The sequence below is a fragment of the Mobula birostris genome, chromosome 18 (genome assembly GCF_030028105.1).
Source record: "Mobula birostris isolate sMobBir1 chromosome 18, sMobBir1.hap1, whole genome shotgun sequence".
NCBI classification, from domain to species: domain Eukaryota; kingdom Metazoa; phylum Chordata; class Chondrichthyes; order Myliobatiformes; family Myliobatidae; genus Mobula; species Mobula birostris.
The window spans coordinates 37,885,110-37,909,372 of record NC_092387.1 but is presented as its reverse complement, the minus strand read 5'-3'; the positions used below and the strand labels follow the sequence as shown (position 1 = coordinate 37,909,372).

Sequence of the window (24,263 nt, the reverse complement as noted above, 5' to 3'; positions counted from 1 at the left end):
TTCAGTCTATTCAAGGATAGACTATTTCTTTATCTTTAATACAGATAGACTCAGGATAAAAAACTGTAATATTGCAACAATTGATCTGTCGGATCATAGCCCAGTCTCTATGTCTCTAATCCTGGAAAGGAAAATAAGAAAAACACTATGGAGGCTAAACTCACATAAACTCAATAACCCGAAAGTAATGGAGAGATTAAGGGGAGAAATCAAAGAATATCTAGACCTTAATGACACGGGAGAAACATCACCAGTGATCTTATGGGATACATTGAAAGCTGTACTGAGAGGGAAAATTATTTCCATTACCACTCACATGAAAAAAATCAATGCACAAAAATTAGCAGACCTTCAAGGAAAATTAAAACAACTTCAAGTTGTAGATAGCAACAAAAGTAATTCAAATCGAAAACAGGAAATTAGGAAATTGCAAAGTGAAATTGACGATATTTATACATTGGAAACTCAAAGAAATTTTCTTTACCTGAGACAAAAGAATTATGAAGTAGGAGGTAAATCAGCTAGATTATTAGCATATAAATTACGAAAACAACAAGTAGACAATACAATTCATAAAATAAAGAATCCAAAGACAAAGCTTGTGGAGAGTACAATAGGGAAAATTCAAGAGAGTTTTGAAACATATTATCGACAGCTGTACTCCCAACCCCGGGTCCCCAATGAGCCCTATATAGACAGTGTATTGAATTTTTTAGATCTACCTAAACTTACAGATTTACAAAATGAAAGTTTATTAGAACCAGTAACTGTCAAAGAACTGAACGTGGCCATCTCTAGGTTAAAGGCTGGAAAGTTCCCGGGTTCTGATGGGTTTACCTCAGAGTGGTACAAGACCCTGAAGACACAGTTAGCCCCATTACTACTTAACACCTTTAATTGGATCTTGCAGAGAGGAGAAACTCCACCTTCCTGGAGAGAAGCGATTATTTCAGTTATTCCTAAAGAGGGTAAAGATAAACTAGAATGTGGCAATTATCGGCCAATTAGTGTTCTTAATTTAGATTACAAACTATTTACATCTATATTAGCGCGCAGATTGGAAAAGCTTTTACCTGGTCTAATCCACTTAGACCAGACTGGATTTATTCAACAAAGACAAACACAGGACAACATAAGGAGAACTCTGCACATATTAGAACAGGTTAATAAGAACGAGACAGAGACAATGGTAGTAGATTTGGACGCTGAGAAAGCTTTTGATTCGGTTAGTTGGGCATTCCTATACAGAGTGTTAGGAAGATTCGGCTTTCAAGAAAAGTTTATTAAAGTAATTCAGACTCTATATGACAGCCCTACAGCCCGAATTAAGATAAATGGGGACCTCTCTGACTCCTTCATCTTAGAGAGAGGCACTAGACAGGGATGCCCAATTTCTCCTCTCCTTTTTGCGCTACATATTGAACCGCTTGCCCAACTAATAAGACAGAGCGAAATCGTAAAAGGTATCAAGGTGGCAGGGATTGAACAGAAAGTGGCGTTATTCGCAGATGATGTTTTGGTCTATCTGAGTGAACCAGAAAAATCATTTATAGGATTGTTTACACTATTGGATGACTTTGGGAAAATATCAGGTTATAAAATAAATGTAAAGAAAACACAGGTTATGTCCCTAAATTATACACCATCCAAAAAGTTGCAGGATACATATGATCTTAAGTCGGAAGCTAAATCATTAAAATATTTAGGAATAACCCTGCCGAAGGATCTTTCAACACTGTCACAGGTAAATTATGGGCCATTAATCTCAGAGATAAAAGCAGATATGCATAGATGGAATCTTATCCCCTTTTTAAGTTTAAATTCAAGGATAAATACTATAAAAATGAATATTCTTCCTCGGTTATTGTATCTTTTCCGTACTTTACCGGTGGAGGTGGATGATAATCAATTCAGGGAATGGGACAAATGGATTTCCCGCTTTATTTGGCAAGGAAAGAAACCTAGAATTCGATATAACACCTTACAGTTAGGGAAGGAAGGAGGAGGTATGGTTCTTCCTTGCCTGAGAAATTATTTTTATGCTTCACAGATAACCCCTCTGTTATATTGGTGTAATAGGGAATATAAGGCGAGATGGAAGGAAATAGAATTTGGATTAGTTGACAGTTTTCCTCTTCAGGCCTCAATAGCTGACAAAGGATTGATGGCCCAGTTGGAAAAATTTAAAAACGCTTGGATAAATCTTACATTAAAAGTATGGCAGAAGGTGGTTAATTCATGTGGAATTAATAACATGTTAAAACTCTTTAGATGGTGTGCATATGATACCGAATTCCTTCCTAACAGAGGAGATAAAAGATTTGAGCTATGGATAAAGAAAGGTCTTACAACCTACCTCTCATTTATAGATAAAAGAGTATTACAAAGTTTCCAAATCCTGCAGGACAAACATGGCCTAGAACATAATGACTTTTTTAGGTACCTTCAAGTACGAAACTATATTAACCAGAGTTGTAGATATACAGACCTATCAACAGTAGAATTAGAATTTTTCAAGATTCTGAATTCCGCTTGCAGTTCAATACCTAGTAAATCAGTTTCTCGATTATATAATGCACTCTCCCATGCTAAAAATGTAAATACACTGTATATTAAAGAGAAGTGGGAGAAAGAAGCGGGGTTGGTACTTTCAGAGGAGGCTTGGGGGAAAATCTGCAGCTTTCAATGGTCCTCGACTAATTCTTTGACTTGGAGAGAACATTGTTGGAAAAATATTATAAGATACTTCAAGACCCCATATCAGGAAAAATATAAAGATACAAATGTGATGTGTTGGAGAAGGTGCGGCTCCAAGGAGGCAAATCATTTTCATATTTTTTGGGATTGCCCTAAATTAAGTCTATTTTGGGAAGGTATTCATAGAACATTAGTTAAGGTACTTAGGTCCCAGATACCTCTGAACTTTGAGACGCTCTATTTGGGGCATGTATTGCTTCTTGAACAGAAGGAAGATATAAGGTTGCTGCAGACCCTCTTAGCGGCAAGTAAGAAATCAATCACTAGAAAATGGCTAAATCCAATACCACCTACATTAGAAGATTGGTACGAAATTATCTTGGAAATATTTAAAATGGAAAAGTTGACTTACTCCCTGAGAACTCAAAAAGAAAAATTTTATCAAATCTGGAATAAATGGATTGAATATATAACCCCAATGCGAGCAGACTTTAGATGACTCTGCTAATGATTTATACTGCTCTTCTCATCAACACAGTAATATTGCTAACGTAAGCACCCCTAGTCTAAATGTTTGTTTTTTTTTGTTTTCTTTTGGAAAATAGAGAATTAACACAAGTAAAGGGAAAGATTTGGGAAAGGGATAAAAAAATGAAAAAATTAAGTAAATAAGTACATAGGGATTGGATAATTATGTCTGCACGCAGGAGCAAGCATGAACAAATTAGGATATAAACACCTACAATGGCTGATACATAGGCTTATATACAACATTTTGGACCAGTGGAAATGGTCCAGAAGGGTTATATGGAAACTATTACTACCATTTTTCTTAACAACTAATTCCATTACTTAGCCTAATAGGTTAGATTTACCACAGTACATAATTATCTATTTAAATGTTTATTTTCCTTTTATATCATCTCAATGTGTACTTAAGAATGTATAAATAATTGTAGTTTTATACATATAAAAAAATGGAAAAGGTTATATGTGTGAAAAAAGTACATGATATTTGTGAATTCCTGATCCAAATAAAAATAAAATTAAAAAAAAAAGAAAAAAAAACCCAGTAGAGTTATTGACCCTTCCCGTTCCTAATCTCCACCCAGAGACTCCGTAGACAATCCCTCCATGACGTCCACCTTTTCTCCAACCGTGACACTATCTCTGATCGATAGTGCCACGCCCCCACCTCTTTTGCCTCCCTCTCTGTCCTTTCTGAATCATCTAAAAACCGGCACTTGAAGTAACCATTCCTGTCCCTGAGCCATCCAAGTCTCTGTAATGGCTCCAAGTATTGATCCACGCTCTAAGCTCATCCACTTTGTTCACAATACTCTTTGCGTTAAAATAGACACATCTCAAACCGTCAGTCTGAGTGCATGCTTTCTCTATCACTTGGGCGGGAGGAGAAGATGGCGGCGCAACGCAGCGCGCGCAGCTCTCCGGTGAAATGATATCATATTTGTAAGTAGGATGCTGTGCACAATTCTGATTTGATGGAGACAGACGTGAGAAGGCACAGAGGAACATCTGGAAAAATTTCTGAAATGCCCGGTTCGCTGCCGCTGCTATTATGCGATTGAAAATCTCCAGAGGGAAGGCCCCAAAGTCCCCGGCTTTGCCTGCTGCTGGCGACCGAGGCTGGGGTCGAAGCGTTCGGCAGAGATGGTGCTCGGTACTCGGTGTCGGAAGGCTGATCGGAGCTTGAAGTTTTCGGACAACTCAGTGTTGGACTGTGGTCGGGCATGGCAGGGAGAGTTTTCTTCCTTCTCCCGTCTGCGTGAGATGTGGGACCTTCGAGACACTTTGAACTTTTTTACTAAAATCATAGCCTATTCTTCATCAAGTTATGGTATTGTTGCACTGTTGTAACTATATGTTATAATTATGTGGTTTTTGTTAGTTTTTCAGTCTTGGTCTGTCCTGTGTTTCTGTGATATCACACCGGAGGAATATTGTATCATTTCTTAATGCATGCATTACTAAATGACAATAAAAGAGGACTGCGTGTCCTCATAATCTAATCTGATCTAATAATCTAATCTATCCTCCCTCACACACTGTCACCGAGCTTTCTCTATTTGTGAGCCAACAGCTTCTTCCCCAGTCTCTTCAGTTCGGTTCCACCCCCGAACAATTCTAGTTTAAACTCTCCCTAGTAGCCTTAGCAAACCTCCCCGCCAGGATATTGGTCCTCCTGGGATTCAAGTGCAACCCGTCCTTTTTGTACAGTTCACACCTGCCTCAAAAGAGGTCCCAGTGATCCAGAAATCTGAATCCCTGCCCCCTGCTCTAATCCCTCAGCCATTCACAGATTCAGTAGATTTTTTTGAACTTGTACTAACCAGGTAATAGTAGAAATTCTGTTCATATTAATAGCTCAAAGATTTGGTTAGTCACAAATACAAGCACCTGATTTTCTGATTAGTTACCCAAAGTGCAAATCTATTGTGGTATTTCTTAAAATCTGATCCAAAATTTAAATATTGTTAGTACAAGCTCTGGTAAAGTGTGATTTACTTGTTAGGATTTTATGAAGAGGCTTCTCTGGTACGAGCTGTGACACCCAGTTGTCCCGTGGAGTTACTTGGACAATGGTTTCCATACTTGGAGTGAAAACAGAAGATTTTCCTAAATGAATCAAAGGGATTATTTAATAAAATTGGTATTTTATTTAACTTTGTAGCATGATAGTGAAAATTCATTAACTGACAAAATCAGATGCATGAAAACCAAAAGTTAATTTTTTTCAAATCGTTCTCAGAGCAATGTCCCCAGAGAATGCATATTGGGGGCTTGATTGCAACAAACACCAAATTCACTATAATTTTTTTGTCTGCTGATGTTAATAGACAACTAATTATGTACATTACCAGCAACCTAGGCACTGGAATACCCAACGTATTCCTAGAAAGTTATAGAATTATAGACATTTTTAGCGCAGGAGCAAGTTATTTCATCCTGGTCTATAAGCAAACCAGGCCAATTTTATTTCCTAGTTCATAATCTACAGACCTGTAGACCACAGCTCTTTAAAATGTGGTGAGGGTTTCTGATAGCCAGTTCTGGAGGAGTGACATTTGTTTGTACCCCCGAGATTCCCTCCAATCCTTCAAATGATGAATTTAAACTTATGCTCAGTATTTACTGATGTATCTACCAAGGGAAATAAATCCATCTTGTACATCTTGTCCAGCACAATAACTTTTATCTCAATTATATCTCCTCTCATATTCTTTTGTTCCAAAGTAAACAACTTCAACTAGCCAGTCTGTCCTTAACTATAATTCTGAGGCATGTTAATATCTATGCAAATCCTCTTTATACCTTCTTCAGTGCTATCATATCCTTTCTGCAGCACCCTAGGACAGCAGAGGGATGATGGGGGGTGGCTTTTTATTTCATAATCTATAAGCTATTTAGGCCTGAGATAAGCAGAGATTTCTTATCACTGAGGCTGGTAAATCTTTGCAAGCCTCTACTTTGGAAAACTCAGTTGTACTTATTCAAAACAAATGAATAGCTTTATAGGTGTTAAGGGGAATCAAGGGAAAAAGGATTGGTGCTAAAATGGCTTGATGGTTGGGTAGCCTATTCTTATTTCTTACGTTTGCAAGCTGTCCACTACAAAAAGCAAGGAGCCACGTATGTAGCCTTGCAGAATCCCATTGCAGAAGCTCTCTTATCAACCTCTTACCTTCTGTGTCTATTTTGAATCCAGTTTCAGTTTCCCAGGATTTCATAGGCTTTTATGTTTTTTTTTATCTGGGATTGTCAAATGCCTTCCTCAAAACCACGTATAGAAATCAAATGCTTTACACACATTGGCTTTCATTATGACCTCCTCAAAAAAATCAGCGCTAATGTTCTGGAAACATAAAAAACCTACAGCACGATACAGGCCCTTCAGCCCACAACGCTGTGCCAAACATGTCCTTACAAATCTACTCTATCTTCGATTTACCCATGTTTCACTAAATGCTTATTTATCTTCCCCCAGAATTTACTCCAACAATTACCAAAGTGAGTGATCTGTAATTACTCAACCCATCACTTCCTCCTCTTCTAACAGTTTTACATCTGTTCTCTGGTAGCAAAGAGTGATGGAAAACTAAAGTGGGAGCATGCACTAATTCCTCCCTTGTTTCTTTAAGAGCCTGAGGTATATTTTATCTAGACCTGGTGACTTATTAATTTTTAAAGATACTAGATCCTTTAACACATCATTTCTCTCTGTTTCTCTCATATTCTTCTAAACCTGATGGCATGAACATCAACTTCTCTAACTTCTAGTAATTTCACCCCCTCCTCTTCTCATTCATCATTCTGACTCCCCACATACCTCTTCTCTTCTCCTCACCTGCCTATCACTTCCCTCGGATGCCTCTCCTTCCCTTTCTCCCATGGTTTCACTCTCCACTCCTATCAGATTCCTTCTTCTTCAGCCCTTTATCTCTTCCACCTATCACTTCCCATCTTATTACTTCATCCATCCTCCCCCACACCTTACCTGGTTTCATCTATCACCTGCCAACTTGTTTTCCTTACCCTCTCCCCACCACCTTATTCTGGCTTCTTCCCCTTCCTTTCCAGTCCTAATGAAGGGTCTTGGCCTAAGAAGTCGATTGTAAATTCCCCTCAATAGATGATGATTAACCTGCTGAGTTCTTCCATCATTTTGTGTGTGTGTTGTTCTGGATTTCCAGTATGTGCAGAATCTCTTGTGTTTCATGGTCTATCTCTGTTTAATATTTTTGATACCTCACATTCTTCTTCCTTAATGGAAATATACTCCTCTGTTAAAAACATTCATTCGAAACTTCACACACCATTTAGGGATTTAACCAATCTCTCTTTCTTGTCTTTTAGACTATTCCATTACTCCCTCCCTTGGAGGCTTCTTGATTTTATCATGACCCTTCTCTGCCCTCAATTTTTTAAAATTTCACCTCTATGATCCAGACTTTCTGTAGTGTGTGCTTTCAATATCTTTCATAAGTTTCTCCTTATACCTTTGTCCTGCCTGTAAATTCTTCAACATACATGGGGGTCTAGAACTGGAAGATCTCCTTTTTCTTTTAATGAGTACATACTTGTTTTAGGCCTTCATTATCTTTTTGTTCATTCCTCTTACTTCTTTACACAGATCTATCTTCAAGTCCCCATTTCCAGTCTACATATGCCAGCCTAATAAATCTGGCTGTGCCCCTAAAATATCTTATACTCCTTTCTGTCCTTTTCTATTACCATGCTAAACAAGCTGAATTATAATTCATTATGGTCTCTCACTGACTCTTTTTAGGCCATTCAGATTCACTAGGGGAATGAAGTCTAGTGTGGTTCCAAACTACTGACAAAAATGGGCATTAAGATACTCTGACATCTGCATACGTGACCTTCTTGTAAAGCCTTTATTCCCGAAACCCTTGAATTAAATAAAATAATTTTGCACTTCACAAAATCCTCATTTATTTCAGACTTCTTTCTTCTGCCTTTCAAACTCAACCATACTTTCCAATCATGTTTATCAAACCCCATCTATCATATTGAATTTTGCCTCTTCATCAGTAGTGCCAAATTCATATCATAGCAAAAATATCCATTACCAAGCAGGTTCTATTTACTTTGGGTATAGTGTACTGACCTCTATATCTAATTCAATGTAACTCTGCATTTCAATGGAAACCAACATTAACAGTGCAATTAAAATATTGCTGTTTTATACAACATGGCGAACTAAGGTTAGCTTACTCACATGTCATATCCTTACTCATATCCTTACCAATGCACTGTGCCAGTTTGCACACTTGTACACTCTCAGGCTTTTCACCCACACATTGACTGATGGTGTTATCACTGCCTCGGCAGACCACCTGGCGTTGCTGGAAACCTTCTCCACAAGTCACAGAACACTGGGCCATGAAAAGTAAGGACAGAGGAATAAGAATGAAGTTCTCGCAGTGGGAATATATAAAATATATATGGAAACATAGAAATGTACAGCACATTACAGGTCCTTTAGCCCACAATGTTGTGCCAATCATGTAACCTACTCTAGAAAAAACCTAGAATTTCCCCACTGCATAGCCCTTTATTTTTCTAAGCTTCACGTACCTATCTAAGAGTTGCTTAAAAGTCCCTATTGTATCTGCCTCTATCACCTTCGCTGGCAATGCATTCCACGCACCCACAACTCTCTGACAGCCCCCTTGTACCTATTTTCAAGCACCTTAAAACTATACTCCCTCGTGTTAGCCATTTCAGCCCTGGGAAAAAGCCTCTGGCTACACACACGATCAATGCCTCTCATTATCTTATACACCTCTATCAGGTCACCTCTCATCCTCCGTCGTTCCAAGGAGAAAAGGCCAAGTTCACACAATCTATTCTCATATGGCATGCTCTCCAATCCAGGCAAGATCCTTGTAAATCTCCTCTGCACTCTCTAAACTTGCCATTCAAATTTTTTTCTAAGAATATGATGTTTATCATGAAGGTTTAATAATAACATGTCACTTAGGCTTCACTTCACTTAAAATTCACTTTGCAGAATTAAGTAATTCAATCTTTCCTTCAATATATGATTCATATGAGCTTCCTATCATCTGAGTTAACCTGAATCTATTCTTTCCATTCTAATCCAGCCTCCTCCTAAAGATATTGGCCTAATAAAATGCTTTAGTACAATGTAATAACATTAAAACAGTATAGTGGATCACTGTAACACTGCTGTAAAGACCCCATGGAGTTCAAATTTTCAATTGTAACATCCCTAGAACATTGGATGGCACTTGGCTATGCAACTGTGATAGGCCACATGTTAACCTTAAACCTTAGGGTGATATAGAAGCAGAATTCTTCCAGTTGCAGGGGAGTGATACTCTTTAATAAATGGCTGCTGTAATAATGGGAGAGATGTTAGAAACTGCTCCCAGGGAGTCTGAGTGACATGGACGAGCAGTTGAAGAACATTGTCCACAGGAGGCATGCTCTTCGTGCAGAAAGGCCACAGACTACCCAAAAGGTTACAGTCAAGCTCTATGCAGAAGCTAGTATAAATGCGCAGTCAATGAATGCCTGTAATACCCATGCTCACTATACCCTGTCCTGTAGGCGGAAAGAAAAGTAAATGATGCTCTCTTTGCTTGGGTAACCACCCTAATTTAAAAGCAGAAACTGATGAGACGTAGCAGTACATTGGAATGAAACTGAAGGAGCTATGACTTTGATCAAAAGGCAAAGCAACCTGGGCACATTTGTAAATCTCGTATTTGAGTTGCAAGAAAGCTACAGATCTCAATGGGAATGGAAAATGTAATCTGAGTGTTGCCCTCTACAGAGCATGGTTTCAGGAGAACTGGATTAGTAACAGTTGGTCTGTGAGGAAAGAACCAGCAATTTCAACCTGTGAGGTTGAAATATCATGCTAGGAACAAATATTGGCCATTGCACAACAGTTGATAATATTGGGGTAATTTCACAACATAATCAAACAAAATGAGTTAAAAATTTGAATTTCCCAATGGGTGTTAAGATGTGCTGATTTGTATATAATATTGCTCTGCTCCACAGTGACTACTTTCAATTCTTCAACACATTTTGTGATTTGCAATGGATATCCGGCTATTGCCTTTACTTAAGTAGTAGCGAATTTCATATTCTTATGTTCCATCAAATTGTTTTCTGTATTTAAGACCACAAGAAATAGGAGCAGAATGAGACCATCTGGCCCATCGAGTCTGCTCTGCCATTCAATCATGGCTGATCCTTTTTTCCTCCTCCTCAACCCCAGTTCTGGCCTTCTCCCTGTAACCTTTGATGCGATGTCCAATCAAGAATCTATCAATCTCTGCCTTAAGTACACCCAGTGACCTGGCCTCCACAGCTGCATGTTCCACAAATTCACCACTGTTTGGCTAAAGAAATTTCTCCACATCCCTGTTTAGAAAGGGCAACCCTCTATCCTGAGGCTGTGCCCTCTTGTCCTAGACTCTCCTATCATGGGAAACACCCTTTCCACATCTACTCTGTCTAGGCCTTTCAACATTTGAAAGGTTTCAATGAGATCCCCCTCATCCTTCTGAATTCCAGCGAGTACAGACCCAGAACCATCAAACGCTCCTCATATGATAATCCTTTCATTCCTGGAATCATCCTTGTGAACCTCCTCTGGACCCTCTCCAATGCCAGCAAATCTTTTCTAAGATGAGGGTACCAAAACTTTTCACAATACTCAACATGAAGCCTCACCAGTGCCTTATAAAGCCTCAGCATCACATCCACTGCATCCCCTTTATCTATCCTACTTGTAATCTCCTCAAAGAATTTCAACAGGTTCATCAGACAGGATTTTTCCTGAAGGAAATCATGTTGACTTTGTACTATCTTGTCCTGTGTCACCAACTACTCCATCACCTCATCCTTAAACAACTGACTCTAACATCTTCCCAACCACTGAGGTCAGGCTAACTGGTCTATATTTCCTTTCTGCCGCCTTCTTAAAGAGTGGAGTGATATTTGCAATTTTCCAGTCCTCTGGCACCTCCATGCCAGAACCTAATGATTTTTGAAAGATCATTTCTAATGCCACCACAATCTCTAACGCTACCTCCTTCAGAACCCTAGGGTACAGTTCATCTGGTCCGGGTGACTTATGCACCTCTAGGCCTTTCAGCTTTCTCAGCACCTTCTCCCTTGTAATAGTAACTGCACCCACTTCTCTTCCTTCGTACACTACAACATCAGGCATACCGATAGTGTCTTCCACAGTGAAGACTGATGCAAAATACTCATTTAGTTCATCAGCCATCTCTTTGTCCCCCGTTATTATTTCTCCTGCCTCATTTTCAAGCAGTCCTATATCCACTCTCATTTCTCTTTTATTTTTAACATATTTGAAAAAACTTTTACTATCCACTTTGATATTATTTGCTAGCTTGCTTTCATATTTCATCTTTACCCTTCTAATGATTTTTTTAGTGCTCACTGCAGGTTTTTAAAAACTTCCAAATCCTCTATCCTCCCACTAACTTTTGCTTTGTTGTATGCCCTTACTTTTACTTTTACAATAGCTTTGGCTTCCCTTGTCAGCCACAGTTGTACTATTTTACCATTTGAGTATTTCTTCATTTTTAGAATACATATGTCCTGCACCTTCCTCATTTTTCCCAGAAACGCACACCCTTGCTGCTCTGCTGACGTCCCTGCCAGCAGCTCCTTCCAATTTACTTTGGCTAACTCCTCTCTCATACCACTGTAATTTCCCTTACTCCACTGAAATACTGCTACATCAGACTTTACTTTCTCCCTATCAAATTTCAAGTTGAACTCAATCATATTGTGAACACCGATTCCTAAGGGTTCTTTTACCTTAAGCTCGCTAATCGTCATTACATAACACAGAAACAAATATAGCTGATTCCCTAGTAGGCTCAATGACAAACTGCTCTAAAAAGCCATCTCTTAGGTCTTCAACAAACTCACTCTTCTGAGATCCATTACCAACCTGATTTTCCTAATCAACCTGCATGTTAAAATCTCCCATGACTACCACAACATTGCCCTTTTGACTCACCTTTTCTATTTCCTGTTGTAATCTGTGGTCCACCTCCCAGCCACTGTTGGGAGGCCTGTCCATTTTACTGTTGCAGTTTCTTAACTCAACTCACAAGGATTCAACACCTTCCGATCCTATGTCACATCTTTCTACTGATTTGATGCCATTCTTTACCAGTAGAGCCACACCACTCCCTCTGCCTGCCTTTCTATCCCTTCCATTTAATGTGTACCCTTGGATATTCAGCTCCCAACTACAATCATCCTTCAGGCACGATTCAGTGATGGCTACAACATCCTACCTGGCAATCTGTAATAGTGCAACAAGATCATCCAACTTATTTCTTGTTAGCGACTATTTTATTGCCAGTGACTTTTAATTGAACCACAAATTTAAACATTTTGACAAGTTTATAACGGTCAGACGAATATAATTTATTCAAGAATTAAGATATTTGTACCTGAGACCAAGCTCCTGTCCGCCACAGCCCTGGACACGGTGTGCGGTTACATGGCCTTCGATTGTCAGGGCGTTCTCCCGCGCAGTACTTGGTGTGCACTGTTTTGTTGGCACCTTCATTAAGATATTGGATACACTGTACAATTCTTACTTGGTATCCTACTTTCCCACAAGTTTTACTACAGGGTCCCCATTCCTCTGTTAACCACCTGCAAAAAATCAAAAATAAACATGTAAACAATGTACAACATTAATAATCAACACTGACAGATACTTTCAATTGGTTGTCCTTTAATGGCAAGATCTGTTTGAAACTTTGTTCACAGTTTCCAAATAAGAAAGGAGTAACATCGTACTTACGATGGCTGAGTGCACTCTTGAAGGTTGCAACGTCTCCTTATAGGCTTTGGTTTTTTGTCGTTATCACAGAAATTCCTTTGAACCATTTTACTATCACTTTTTCGTCTACATCCATATTTTGTATATTGTATGCCTGAAAATATTATTACAATATCACTATAATATTGCAGTAAAATAATATGTAGAGTATACACAAAATCTCAATTTGGAGTTTTGTTTTTTAACTATACTACAAATTAAAGACTTCCTTTTGAACTGGATAGCTGAAGTAACTTTACTGCTACCTTTTAAGAAGTGAAATATATAACTGGAGATACAAAAGACTGCAGATGCTGGAAATTAGGGGCAACTAACAAGTTGCTGGAGAACAGAGTAGGTCAGGCAACATTCATGGAGGGAAACAGGCAGTCAACATTTTGGATTAAGACCAAAATGTATAATTGTATGGCACAATCATATTTAAATCTTTAAAGAGTTTACAGGCAGTAAACCATGCAGCAACACTGGTCTTGAAATTGACATTCTTGATATATTCCCAAAACACAAAAACTTCTGTCTGTATTCTCATCTGTTAACTGTCCTTATTTCATAGTTTTTGTTCGTGTTCTTTCTAACCGCCCCCGTTAACACACCAATTTGATATCCTCGAAAACAACTTCACAGCAATACTAGCCTTACCCTATCAGAGATATTCCTATTATCCCTTTCCTTGTAATGACAACATAATCAACCAGAAATATTATTTCTGTTTTCCTTTACATGGATGCTGCTGAATGTTTCTTGAATCTTTTATATTTGTTTTTGATTTCCAGTATCTGCAGATTTTCATTTACAATACAGCTGGATTCTACTGATCTTGCAAGATTACGTACCAGCAGCAATAGATTACATGTTAAAACCACTACCTTTATTAGTATCTACTCATAACATAGAGAATTAAACAAAATAAATAGAAGGTAACAGTGTTATGCGTGTGAGTGTGTGTGTGTGTCTCCCAAACAATCAAGCTTAGGAACAGTTTTTAAAGTCTTAAGATGGCAAAGTAGGAAAGGGTCCAGTAATCCACGAAATAAGCGATGGGAGAGATTTGGAAATCCACGTTAAAATGTAGAGAGAAGGCGATTACGAAGAAACTCCACAGGTTCCATGCTGGGTAAACGAAATAACAGTCGCCGAAGATCTTATCCGTCAAGTCGTTCTGAAATCCACATAAAACATCACAGGGTGACAGTCAAAGAACATCCCTTCTTCCAAGTGGTTACCACATAACACACCCGAATCCAGGTAAGGGTTAATGAAAGCAGGACCACAGGATACTCCAACAAAATCCATGTACGGATCATATGAAGTGACCATCCAATCCATTAAACAACACAATCTTTTGGGCTTGGCAAAGTATCAGACTTCACTAATTTCACAGCAACCTCCTACTGGCAGTTTGCAATCCAAAGTCCTTCTTCTCTCTTTCTCTCTCTCCTTACTACTGAAAATCTCAGCAGTTCATCACAGCTTGTTATACTGATATCATAGTCCCTCCTCATCCAAGCGTCTCTTAAACTGACACTCATAGTAAACGAAACCCGTGGGCACCTAACACCTTCCCCCCAAAAAAGAAAATTTTGATCTAGAAGAGCAAAATTTTTAACTGCAAACTACAATATGTGAAACAATACATGTATGGTTACCCTACAGCATGCTACAGACTAATATATATTGCAGCAGCATATACAAGCAAATAACAAATTCCACTCCACTATTAAGAGTACATCGCAAGTTAACATCTGGAAAGACAACTGGCAATTATAATTATCCTTACCTTTAATGTGAGTTATCATGAGATCATACTCATGCAAAATCAAACTCCAATTTAACAACTTCTATTCTTGTTTTTCACTTTACTCAGAAACACCAATGGATTATGACAAGTGGTTTCTGAGCTGGGCAAACATACACAGCAAAATGCTGCAAGTCAAAATAAGTGATAATAATTCCTTCTCTATGGTGGAATAATTTCTTTCATGCTCATTAAATTTCTTTGAAAAGTAAACCACAGGATGGTCAACATCATCACAATCATCCTGCAGCTTCATCACTGGCACCCACAGCTATAGAAAATGGCTTTGCAAAGTCAGGTGACCTGAGCACAGGTTGGTGACATAAGATGGCTTTCAATTTATCAAATGCCTGCTGACAAGGCTCTGTCCAAACAAACTTTTCACCCGTCTTCAGGAAGTTAGTCAAGTTTTTACAGAACTTGCAATAATATCCGACCATTCCCAGGAATCTTCCAAGTGCTTTTTTACTGGTTGGAATGGGAACCTCAGAAATTGCCTGAATAGGAGCCAACCTGCCCTGACCGACAACATAACCAAGATATGTCACAGTGGCATGGCCAAATTCACTTTTAGCCAAATTAACTGTAAGATTGGCCTTTGAGAGCCTGTCAAACAGCTTTTCCACTGCGGAGATATGGGCTTCCCATATGTCATTTCCTATGACCAAGTCATCAATATAGGCATCTGTGTGCTTTAACCCTTGAATTACAGAATTAATCATTCTCTAGAATATTCCTGGAGCATTTTTCATTCCAAATGGGAAAACATTGTATTCATACAACCCAGTAGGTGTTACAAATGCAGAAATTTCTCTACCTCTATCGGTTAATGGAACACATCAATACCCTTTTAACAGATCGATCTTTGTAAGAAACTTAGCTGTTCCAACATTGTCTACACAATCATCCACTCTGGGGATGGGATAAGCATCTGTTTTTGTCATAGCATTCACCTTTCTGTAATCAGTGCAAAACCTGATACTACCATCTGGTTTAGGTACCATAACACAAGATAAGCTCCAATCTGAAGTAGAATGCCTAATACCATTTTCCAACATATACTCAATTTCTTGTTCAGCAAGTCCACATTTTTCAACATTCATGTGATATGGATGTTGTTTTATGGGTTTAGCATTGCCGAAACCTACATCATGTGAGGCTGCTGTGGTTCTTTTTGGGACATCAGGGAACAAATCCCTAAATTTCATAATTAACTGCTTCATCTGCTGCCGCTGCTGTGACTGTAAATGAGCCAATTTCTCATCAAGATTTTCCAAAATAGTCGAATTCATCAATCCAGCTGAAATAATGTTTGATTTAAAATAGGCCTCAGATGGGTCAGCTAGTAAGTTCCCAGAGAGGTCAGCTTCATTGTTACTGACAAAAACAGTCACAGCTGCTGTTTGTTTCTCATAATACAATTTCAGCATGCTTACATGACAAAGCTGCGTTGGCCTTCGTCTATCTGGTGTTTTGACTACATAATACACATCATTAACTTTAGACACAACCTCAGAAGGACCGTGAAATTTTGCTTGCAGAGGATTTTTCTGGACCGGAAACCAAACAACCACTTTATCTCCCACTTGGAATGACCTCATTCTGGCTCTCATCATACCAAGCTTTCATTCCTTCCTGGGCTGATTTTAAATTTTCTCTTGCTAAATCGCAAGCCCTCTTCAATCTGCCCTTGAATTTCAAAACATACCCTAACAAATTAACATGCAGGCCACTGTTAACCCACTGTGCCTTTAATAATGCTAAAGGTCCTTGGACCCGGTGTCCAAACACAAGTTCAAAGGGGCTAAAGCCTAGGGACTCTTACACTGACTCCCTTACTGCAAGTAAAAGCAAGTGAACTCTCTCATCCCAATCTTTCTCATTTTCAACACAGAATGTCTTAATCATGGTTTCGAGGGTAGAATGAAATCTTTCTAAGGCCCCTTGGGATTCTGGATGGTACGCAGATGATGTAATTTGTTTGGCTCCCAGTTTATAAACTATCTGCTGGAATAACCCTGACATAAAATTACTTCCTTGATCAGATTGGATTCCTTTAGGTATACCAAATAAGGTGAAAAACTTTATGAGAGCCTTCAACATGGTTTTAGCTTTTATATTCCTGAGAGGTATTGCTTCTGGAAATCTAGATGCTGTACACATGTTGGTTAGCAAATACTGATGGCCAGCTTTAGTCTTTGGCAATGGGCCAACACAGTCCACAATAACTTTAGAAAAGGGTTCATCAAATGCAGGAACAGGCTGCAGTGGGGCCACTGGGGTGACATGATTAGGTTTATCCAGAACTGGGCAAGTGTGACAAGTTCGGCAAAATGTCGCTACATCTTTCCTCAAACCAGGCCAGAAGAATTATTTCAAAACCTTGTTCACAGTTTTATTCATACCCAAATAGCCACCCAAGGGCATACTAGGCCAAAGTTAAAATCTCATTCCTATAAACTTTAGGAACTACAACCTAGTGAACAATTGCCCATTCCTCACTTGCAGGAATATCAGTTGGTCTCCACCTCCTCATTAACACTCCCATCCTTGAAATAATACCTTACTGGCACTTTCTCAATCTCAATCTCATCACCTGGGACAGCTTTTTCTTTCAAGGCTGCAATCTCAGTGTCACGGGTCTGTTCTGCTATAAACTTCTTCCTGGACAAAGACAAACCTTTATAGTCAGCTCTACTACAAGGATCTTGGTCAAACAATGAAGATAGGAAAGTCGCTGACAAGTCATCAAAATCTGAATCCCGATTTGGGCTATCATGGGTAGCAGAATCATTCTGCACAGAACCATCCGCATGGGCTAGCTTCTTGGCCATAGCTCGCACAGGATGGATACATGTCCAAATCCGTCTTTGGATCATCAGTGATTGGCTTAGTTGTCAGCTGCACTGCAGGGACAACTTTACCACCTGCTAGATCATTCCCTAACAACAGAAAACAGCACCAGAAAACTGAGTCATAGTCCTATCTTAACAGGTCTTGAAACTAACTCTGACTTCAAAATTACCTTGTGCAGAGGTACAGGAACAATGTCGTCCCCAATACCCTTAATAAGGTTTACCTCACCTATGGCAGTCTCATCACTAAACTTTAGAACATTGTCTAACAAAAGTGACTGAGAAGCCCCAGTATCTCCAAGAATTTTCACTGGTACCGGAGGTGACCCCCTCATTCACTGACACAAACCCATCCGACATAAAAGAAAGGAATGCTTTTCTAACCAGGCCACACATCTTAGCCTTTGACAGAGCTTTATCAACATGTCCACAACCCTGTGGGTTTATAGGTGTTTCAAAGTGTTGAACGCAAGCACCTGGAACTGCCTCCTTTTCTTTCTGCTTCTTCAAGAGGAAACAGTTAGCCATAACATGACCAGGTTTCCTACAATAGTGACAAATAGGACCAGAATGTTTCTCTTTTAACTGCTTCCCTTCATCCTTACCTTTGTCACTAGTCCCAGATTTAATTTCTGGTTTACCCTGACTGTTCATGCTACCCTTTTGGAAGGTCTTACTCGAGGTAAACTTAAACTTGTGAGTTAGAGCAAACTCATCTGCTAATTTAGCAGATTCTTGCAAAGTGGCAGCATCCTTCTCATCCAACAGGAATTTTGCAGATGCTGGAAATTCAAGCAACACACATCAAGGTTGCTGGTGAACGCAGCAGGCCAGGCAGCATCTCTAGGAAGAGGTACAGTCGACGTTTCAGGCCGAGACCCTTCGTCAGGACTGATGTTTCAGGCCGAGACCCTTTGTCATCCAAATATGTCTTTACGTCGTTATGGACGCACCTTTTAAACTCCTCAATTAAAATCACCTCTTTCAATTTGTCGAAATCACCATCCACATTTTTAGATGTGCACCATCGTTCAAAACACACAGCCTTCTCATAAGCAAATCCCACATGAGACTGGTTCACAGATTTCTTCAAATTCCTAAACCTTTGTTTATAGGCTTCTGGAACCAGTTCATAAGCTTTGAGCACAGCCTGCTTCACAATCTCATAATTAGCTGCATCTTCAACTGATAGAGCAGAATAAGCCTGCTGAGCCTTACCCTTAACTATACTCTGTAACAGAACAGGCCAACCAACTTTTGGCCACTTTAAAGCCTGAGCTACTTTCTCAAAATGCTGAAAGTATTTATCAACCTCAGCCTCATCAAATGGAGGAACCAATTTAACCTCCCGACTGGCAACAAACTTATCATCAGAGTCAAACGCTAGACCCCGTTGCTGTAGATTCTCTAACTTCTCTAGCTCAAACCTCCTTTGTTTCTCTGCTTCCACAGCTTCGAACTGTCTTTGTCTTTCATCTTCCTCAGCTTCATCCTCAGTTTCTCTCGGTCAAACTTTAATTGTTCCAGCTGCAACTGAAGCACAGGGTTAACTGATTTACTTTCAGGAAACATTTCTAACACTGCTCCTTCAAACTCCTTCGTAGATACATAGTGCTCAGCCATTCTCCTCTGAATCTCTACCTTTTTCATAGCCAGCTTTACCGCAGTAAGTCCCAGCTTTTTAGCAGTGGCCAAAAAGTCGTCCTTTCTGGCGTCCCCCATGCCTCAGGGGTTGGCGATGCCAGAAATCCCTCAATCTCCATTGCTGCTGGTTTCCACACAGAAGTCAATCAAAAAGGAATTGACCAATGAGATCGATAATCAATCAATGAATAAGCTTCAATAGATTACACATTGAGTCAGGTTTTAATGTTAAAACCACTATCCTTATTAGCATCTACTCATAATATAGAGAATTAAACAAAATAAACAGAAGTTAACAGTGTTATGCGTGTGAGTGTGTGTGTGTCTCCCAAACAATCAAGCTTAGGAACAGTTCTTAAAGTCTTAAGATGGCAAAGTAGGAAAGGGTCCAGTAATCCATGAAATAAGCGATGGGGGAGATTTGGAAATCCACATTAAAATGTAGAGAGAAGGCGATTACAAAGAAATTCCACAGGTTCCATGCTGGGTAAACGAAATAACAGTTGCCGAAGATCTTATCCGTCGAGTCATTCCGAAATCCATGTAAAACATCACAGGGTGACAGTCACAGAATTTCCCTTCTTCCAAGAGGTCACCACATAACACACCCGAATCCAGGTAAGGGTTAATGAAAGTGGTGCCACAGGATACTCCAACAAAATCTATATATGGATTATATATCGATACCAAGTGACAGTCATACATCTAATCCATTAAACAACACAATCTTTTGGGCTTGGCAAAGTATCAGACTTCACTAATTTCACAGCAAACTCCTACTGGCAGTTTGCAATCCAAAGTCCTTCTTCTCTCTCTCTCCCTCTCCTTCCCACTGAAAATCTTAGCAGTCTGTCGCAGCTTGTTATACTGATATCATAGTCCCGCCTCATCCAGGCGTCTCCTAAAGTGACACTCACAGTAAACGAAACCCATGGGCACATAACAGTACAAAGGCTAGCTTCAAGAAGTCTAAGTAATTAGAAATAAAATGGAAAAGTTCTTAGTTTTTATTACATTGTGAAGAAGTCTTCACAAAATACAATAGCATTCAGCAACAGCACTCTAAGCAGCTAAAAAGAAACTCACTGTTTCCTTGCTTGTACAGGTTGAAACTCTGGTCTAGCATTCTGTCAACTGGCAATTTCAGTGGTCCAGTATGTTTTGAATCAGTAGTACAGATCTGTACTAATTAACTAATTCTAATTATATTATGCAAAATACTACTTTAAACTATCAAATAATTGCATTTTTATAGGAGCACAGTTGGTTTTGCTCAGGAACTACCTACCAAACATAATGCACTGCAGTTATTTGATCTATAAATTATTCTTCTGAAAACTTTAATGTATTCCATTTTACTAATTTTAGGATCAACATCAGGCCTATAAGAATTTCTTCTGAAATAAATAGCATTTAATCCAAATATCCTGGACCTCTGCTAATGGATCAAGCCTACTTGTATAACAGGTTGAGGTAGTTTCATTTTGCTCCAGGGATTCTCAGATGCAGCTGAAAATTCAGAATAGTTCCCAAGCATGGATTCACAAAACATTAAACTGAATGTAAGCATACCATAGTTATATGGCTGGCATTAAAAGCCTCGTCTGGCACCTACTTTCACAACTCTGCTGTTGTTAGGATGGAAATGTTTCTGCTTATTTTCTTGCACCTAATGTATTAAGTTTTAACGTGGAATTTCTTATGGCCTTGAGTTTTTAAAGTGGGAAATCCAGTTCACAGTTAAGTGGAGTGAGACAAAATGTATTAATAAACATGAAACATAGTGCTGTAATCAAAGCCGTTGATAACATACCTCCTCCACAGGCTTTTGAACATTGGGACCAACTCTTTAAAGCCCACTCATAATTTTCAGTCTCTTCCAGGAGAACATTGTTGTTGCCAATCACAGGAAGTAGATCTTCATGAATAATATACTTGTACATCATATTTGATTTAGCATCTTTACCTTGTGGGGTAATCTGAAATAAGAGAACACCCCTTCTATTTAAGTAAGCTTCAGTAAATCCACACCCTATGGCCTAGAATTTCCTTGGTGTTTTCATGGTTGTATTGATCATTTATAGTATTTGGGTGTGGGCCTGTGTCCAAAGTTCAGTTGTATCTGAGGCTTAAGGCATTAGGCTCTCATACACCAACTTTATCATCACTCATTATTCCATTGGAGAGTACATGAAGAAAAATGCTCAGGAGCAAGGTCTGGGTTCAGAGAGTCAAGAGCAATCGAGGCCAGGCATTAGAGATGAGGGTCATGAGTGGGAGAATGGTTTTGTGTGAGAGTCAAATGCTGGCAGCAATGAGCCAGAGACTTACTATTAGTCTTAAGGATAAGGGAGAATGGGGAAGATGAAGGAGGAAATCTGTTAATGACTTGACTGTGCCAGAGGTTGGTGTTATGAAAAACAAAATCAGTAGGGTGGTGGACTTGTGATTAAAGGTTGATTGGGATAGGGGAATCGAGACATTTGATATGTCTGACTATAGGTCGTGCTAAGGAGGATTTAGTTATAAAATATATATACATATGGCAGTATCAAGTAAGGATCATGTACTGTATATGGAGAAGAGGGCAGGGTTTCTGAGAGCCTGAGTAAGAACAACAAAGTATAAGAAATTTATGTGAGCTTTTGGTAGATAATAACCCCATCTTTGACTAACTTTTCTATATTCAGTCTTGGCTAGCATTAAACTGGGCTTTGGGATGAAATACTGTGAATTCGGGTTAATTGGGCCATTGGTTAATTTAGACAGCCATTTACTTGGGACAACTCTTAAAAGAGCACAATCTAATAAAGAAAATAGCCTCATTTATTTGGGACACTATGCCGCTTAACTGGAACAGGAGACTGTTGCCGAGAAGTTTCTAACCAGCGTTAGTCGTGTGTATGTCGTGTGGCCGTTAGACACTACACCATGCTTAGAGTGAACAGTTTTTAAATAGCGGCACTTGTGTTTGGTTTCGAAAAGCAACGATTTTTGCTAGTGATAGTTAGTTAACAAGAAGTAGTAAGATAATTCAGAAACTTTCGCTCACTGTGGTTCTAAGCATTTGGGCTTAGAGATGCCAGAAATGAGTGAAAATTAAATGATTTCACTACACTAGTTAGGAACTACGAAGAATCTGAAGGTATTGACAATCATCAAAAGCATTGTTTGAAGGCAGCCATTATCTGTACCATGTGTCTGTGCTGACTGTTCATTTACAGTCAATCAAAAGAACATGGCAGTGAACACTGAATTAATTCCTCCATTGATAACTATTAAGAACTAATATACTACTTTATAGTACAGTAGTAGTTTTGGTACTGTTCTATTTAATTCTGTATTTCATTTAAATACTTAACTTGTTACTCAGTTAAATGGTTGTATATCTTTTTTATACCTTTTTAACTATTTCCATGAAACTTCGGCTAACTGGGGCAGCCGCTTAATTGGGCCAAAATATATCGGTCCCGAAGTGCTCTAATTAACTAGAATTGACTGTATTAGAAAAATAGAATCTTGGAATGAGTTAGAACACTGAGAGGAGAAGGAAAAGTTATTTCTTCTGAGAAAGGAAAACCGAATCTTGCATTGCTTACATAAATAATTATGCTGTCATGTAGTGGGCCACTGGTTTTAAGGACTTCCTTGTCAGTTTCTACAGAGTACTCCCATTCCAGACCCATTTCGATAAATATCTTTGGCTTTGCATTTTCACCTTTGGCATTGAGAATGAAATTACCAGATGCTTGAATCTTCACAGCTGTTCAAAAGATATAATCATTAAATGCTTAATATACTGTAACTTGCCCCAGAGATGACATTAAATATTTTAGAATAGTAGTTTTTTTAAACTAATTTTTTTTTTTGCTGAGCATAACAAAACTTTCAATTTCCAGATACACTTACATTTACATTTCTTCACTTGTCAGGTAATAAAAGAGGAAGGATGAATTCTGGTGGATTATTGCATTAATTTCTATGGTAACAAATCTTGCTGATGTTTGGAGTTTTATCCAACACGGAAAAGACTGAAACAATTTACAGACTCAAGTACTGAGTTGCAGGGAAAAACTTACAAATTAGATTTGTCGATAGTTCAGTTTCTTCTATTTGAATATGTCTTGCTCCAGCTGGTATTTCAAACATTTTGAACATCCCTGAAGGATATAAAATATCACATCTCATTTACTCTACCTGTTTGACTTGAACACTGTGAAAGCTGAGAATATTTCCAAGCCTCCCAAGCACTGCACAGAAGTGTTAAACAAACTAACAGGTATTTATTTCCATAAGACCATAAGACACAGGAGCAGAATTAGGCCATTCAGCCCATTGAGCATGCTCCACTATTCCATCATTGTTGATTTACTATCTCTCTCAACCTCATTCTCCTGCCTTCTCTCTATAATCTTTGTTGACCTTACAAATCGACCTCCGCTTTAAATATACTCAATGACTTGGCCTCCAAAGCCATCTGTGGCAATGAATTCCACAGATTCACCACCCACTGGCTAAAGAAATTCCTCCTCAGCTGTTATGGATGGACCTCCCTCTACTCTGAGGCCGTGCCCTCTGGTCCTAGACTATCCCACTATAAGAAACATACTCTCCACATCAACTATATCTAGGCCTTCCAATATTCAAAAGACTTCAATGATATTTCCCCCATCTTTCTAAACGCCAGCAAGTATAGGCCACGAAGCATCAAACGCTCCTTATATGTCAACCCTTTTATTCTCCTCAGGGCCCTCTCCAATGCCAGCACATACTTTCTTAGATAAGGGGTTCAGAAATGCTCGCCATACTCCAGCTGAAATCTAACCAATGCCTTATAAAGCCTGCATCTTTG

General features: G+C 38.9%; 1 protein-coding gene across 3 annotated transcripts in view; it reads right to left on the bottom strand.

Moving 5' to 3' along the window:
* The window catches only part of LOC140212063 (A disintegrin and metalloproteinase with thrombospondin motifs 14), a 236,392-nt gene that overhangs the window by 13,380 nt on the left and 198,749 nt on the right, over positions 1 to 24,263 (bottom strand). The window contains exons 15-21 of one of the 3 annotated variants that reach the window (XM_072282530.1): positions 23,491 to 23,571; positions 23,011 to 23,174; positions 21,225 to 21,390; positions 13,079 to 13,211; positions 12,720 to 12,927; positions 8,486 to 8,615; positions 5,224 to 5,334 (exon numbers count right to left, since the gene is read on the bottom strand). In XM_072282530.1, the coding sequence (XP_072138631.1) occupies positions 5,224 to 5,334; positions 8,486 to 8,615; positions 12,720 to 12,927; positions 13,079 to 13,211; positions 21,225 to 21,390; positions 23,011 to 23,174; positions 23,491 to 23,571 (993 nt within the window). The remainder of the gene's footprint in view (positions 1 to 5,223; positions 5,335 to 8,485; positions 8,616 to 12,719; positions 12,928 to 13,078; positions 13,212 to 21,224; positions 21,391 to 23,010; positions 23,175 to 23,490; positions 23,572 to 24,263) is intronic. The other 2 variants (XR_011889636.1, XM_072282531.1) reach the window with 2 other exon arrangements.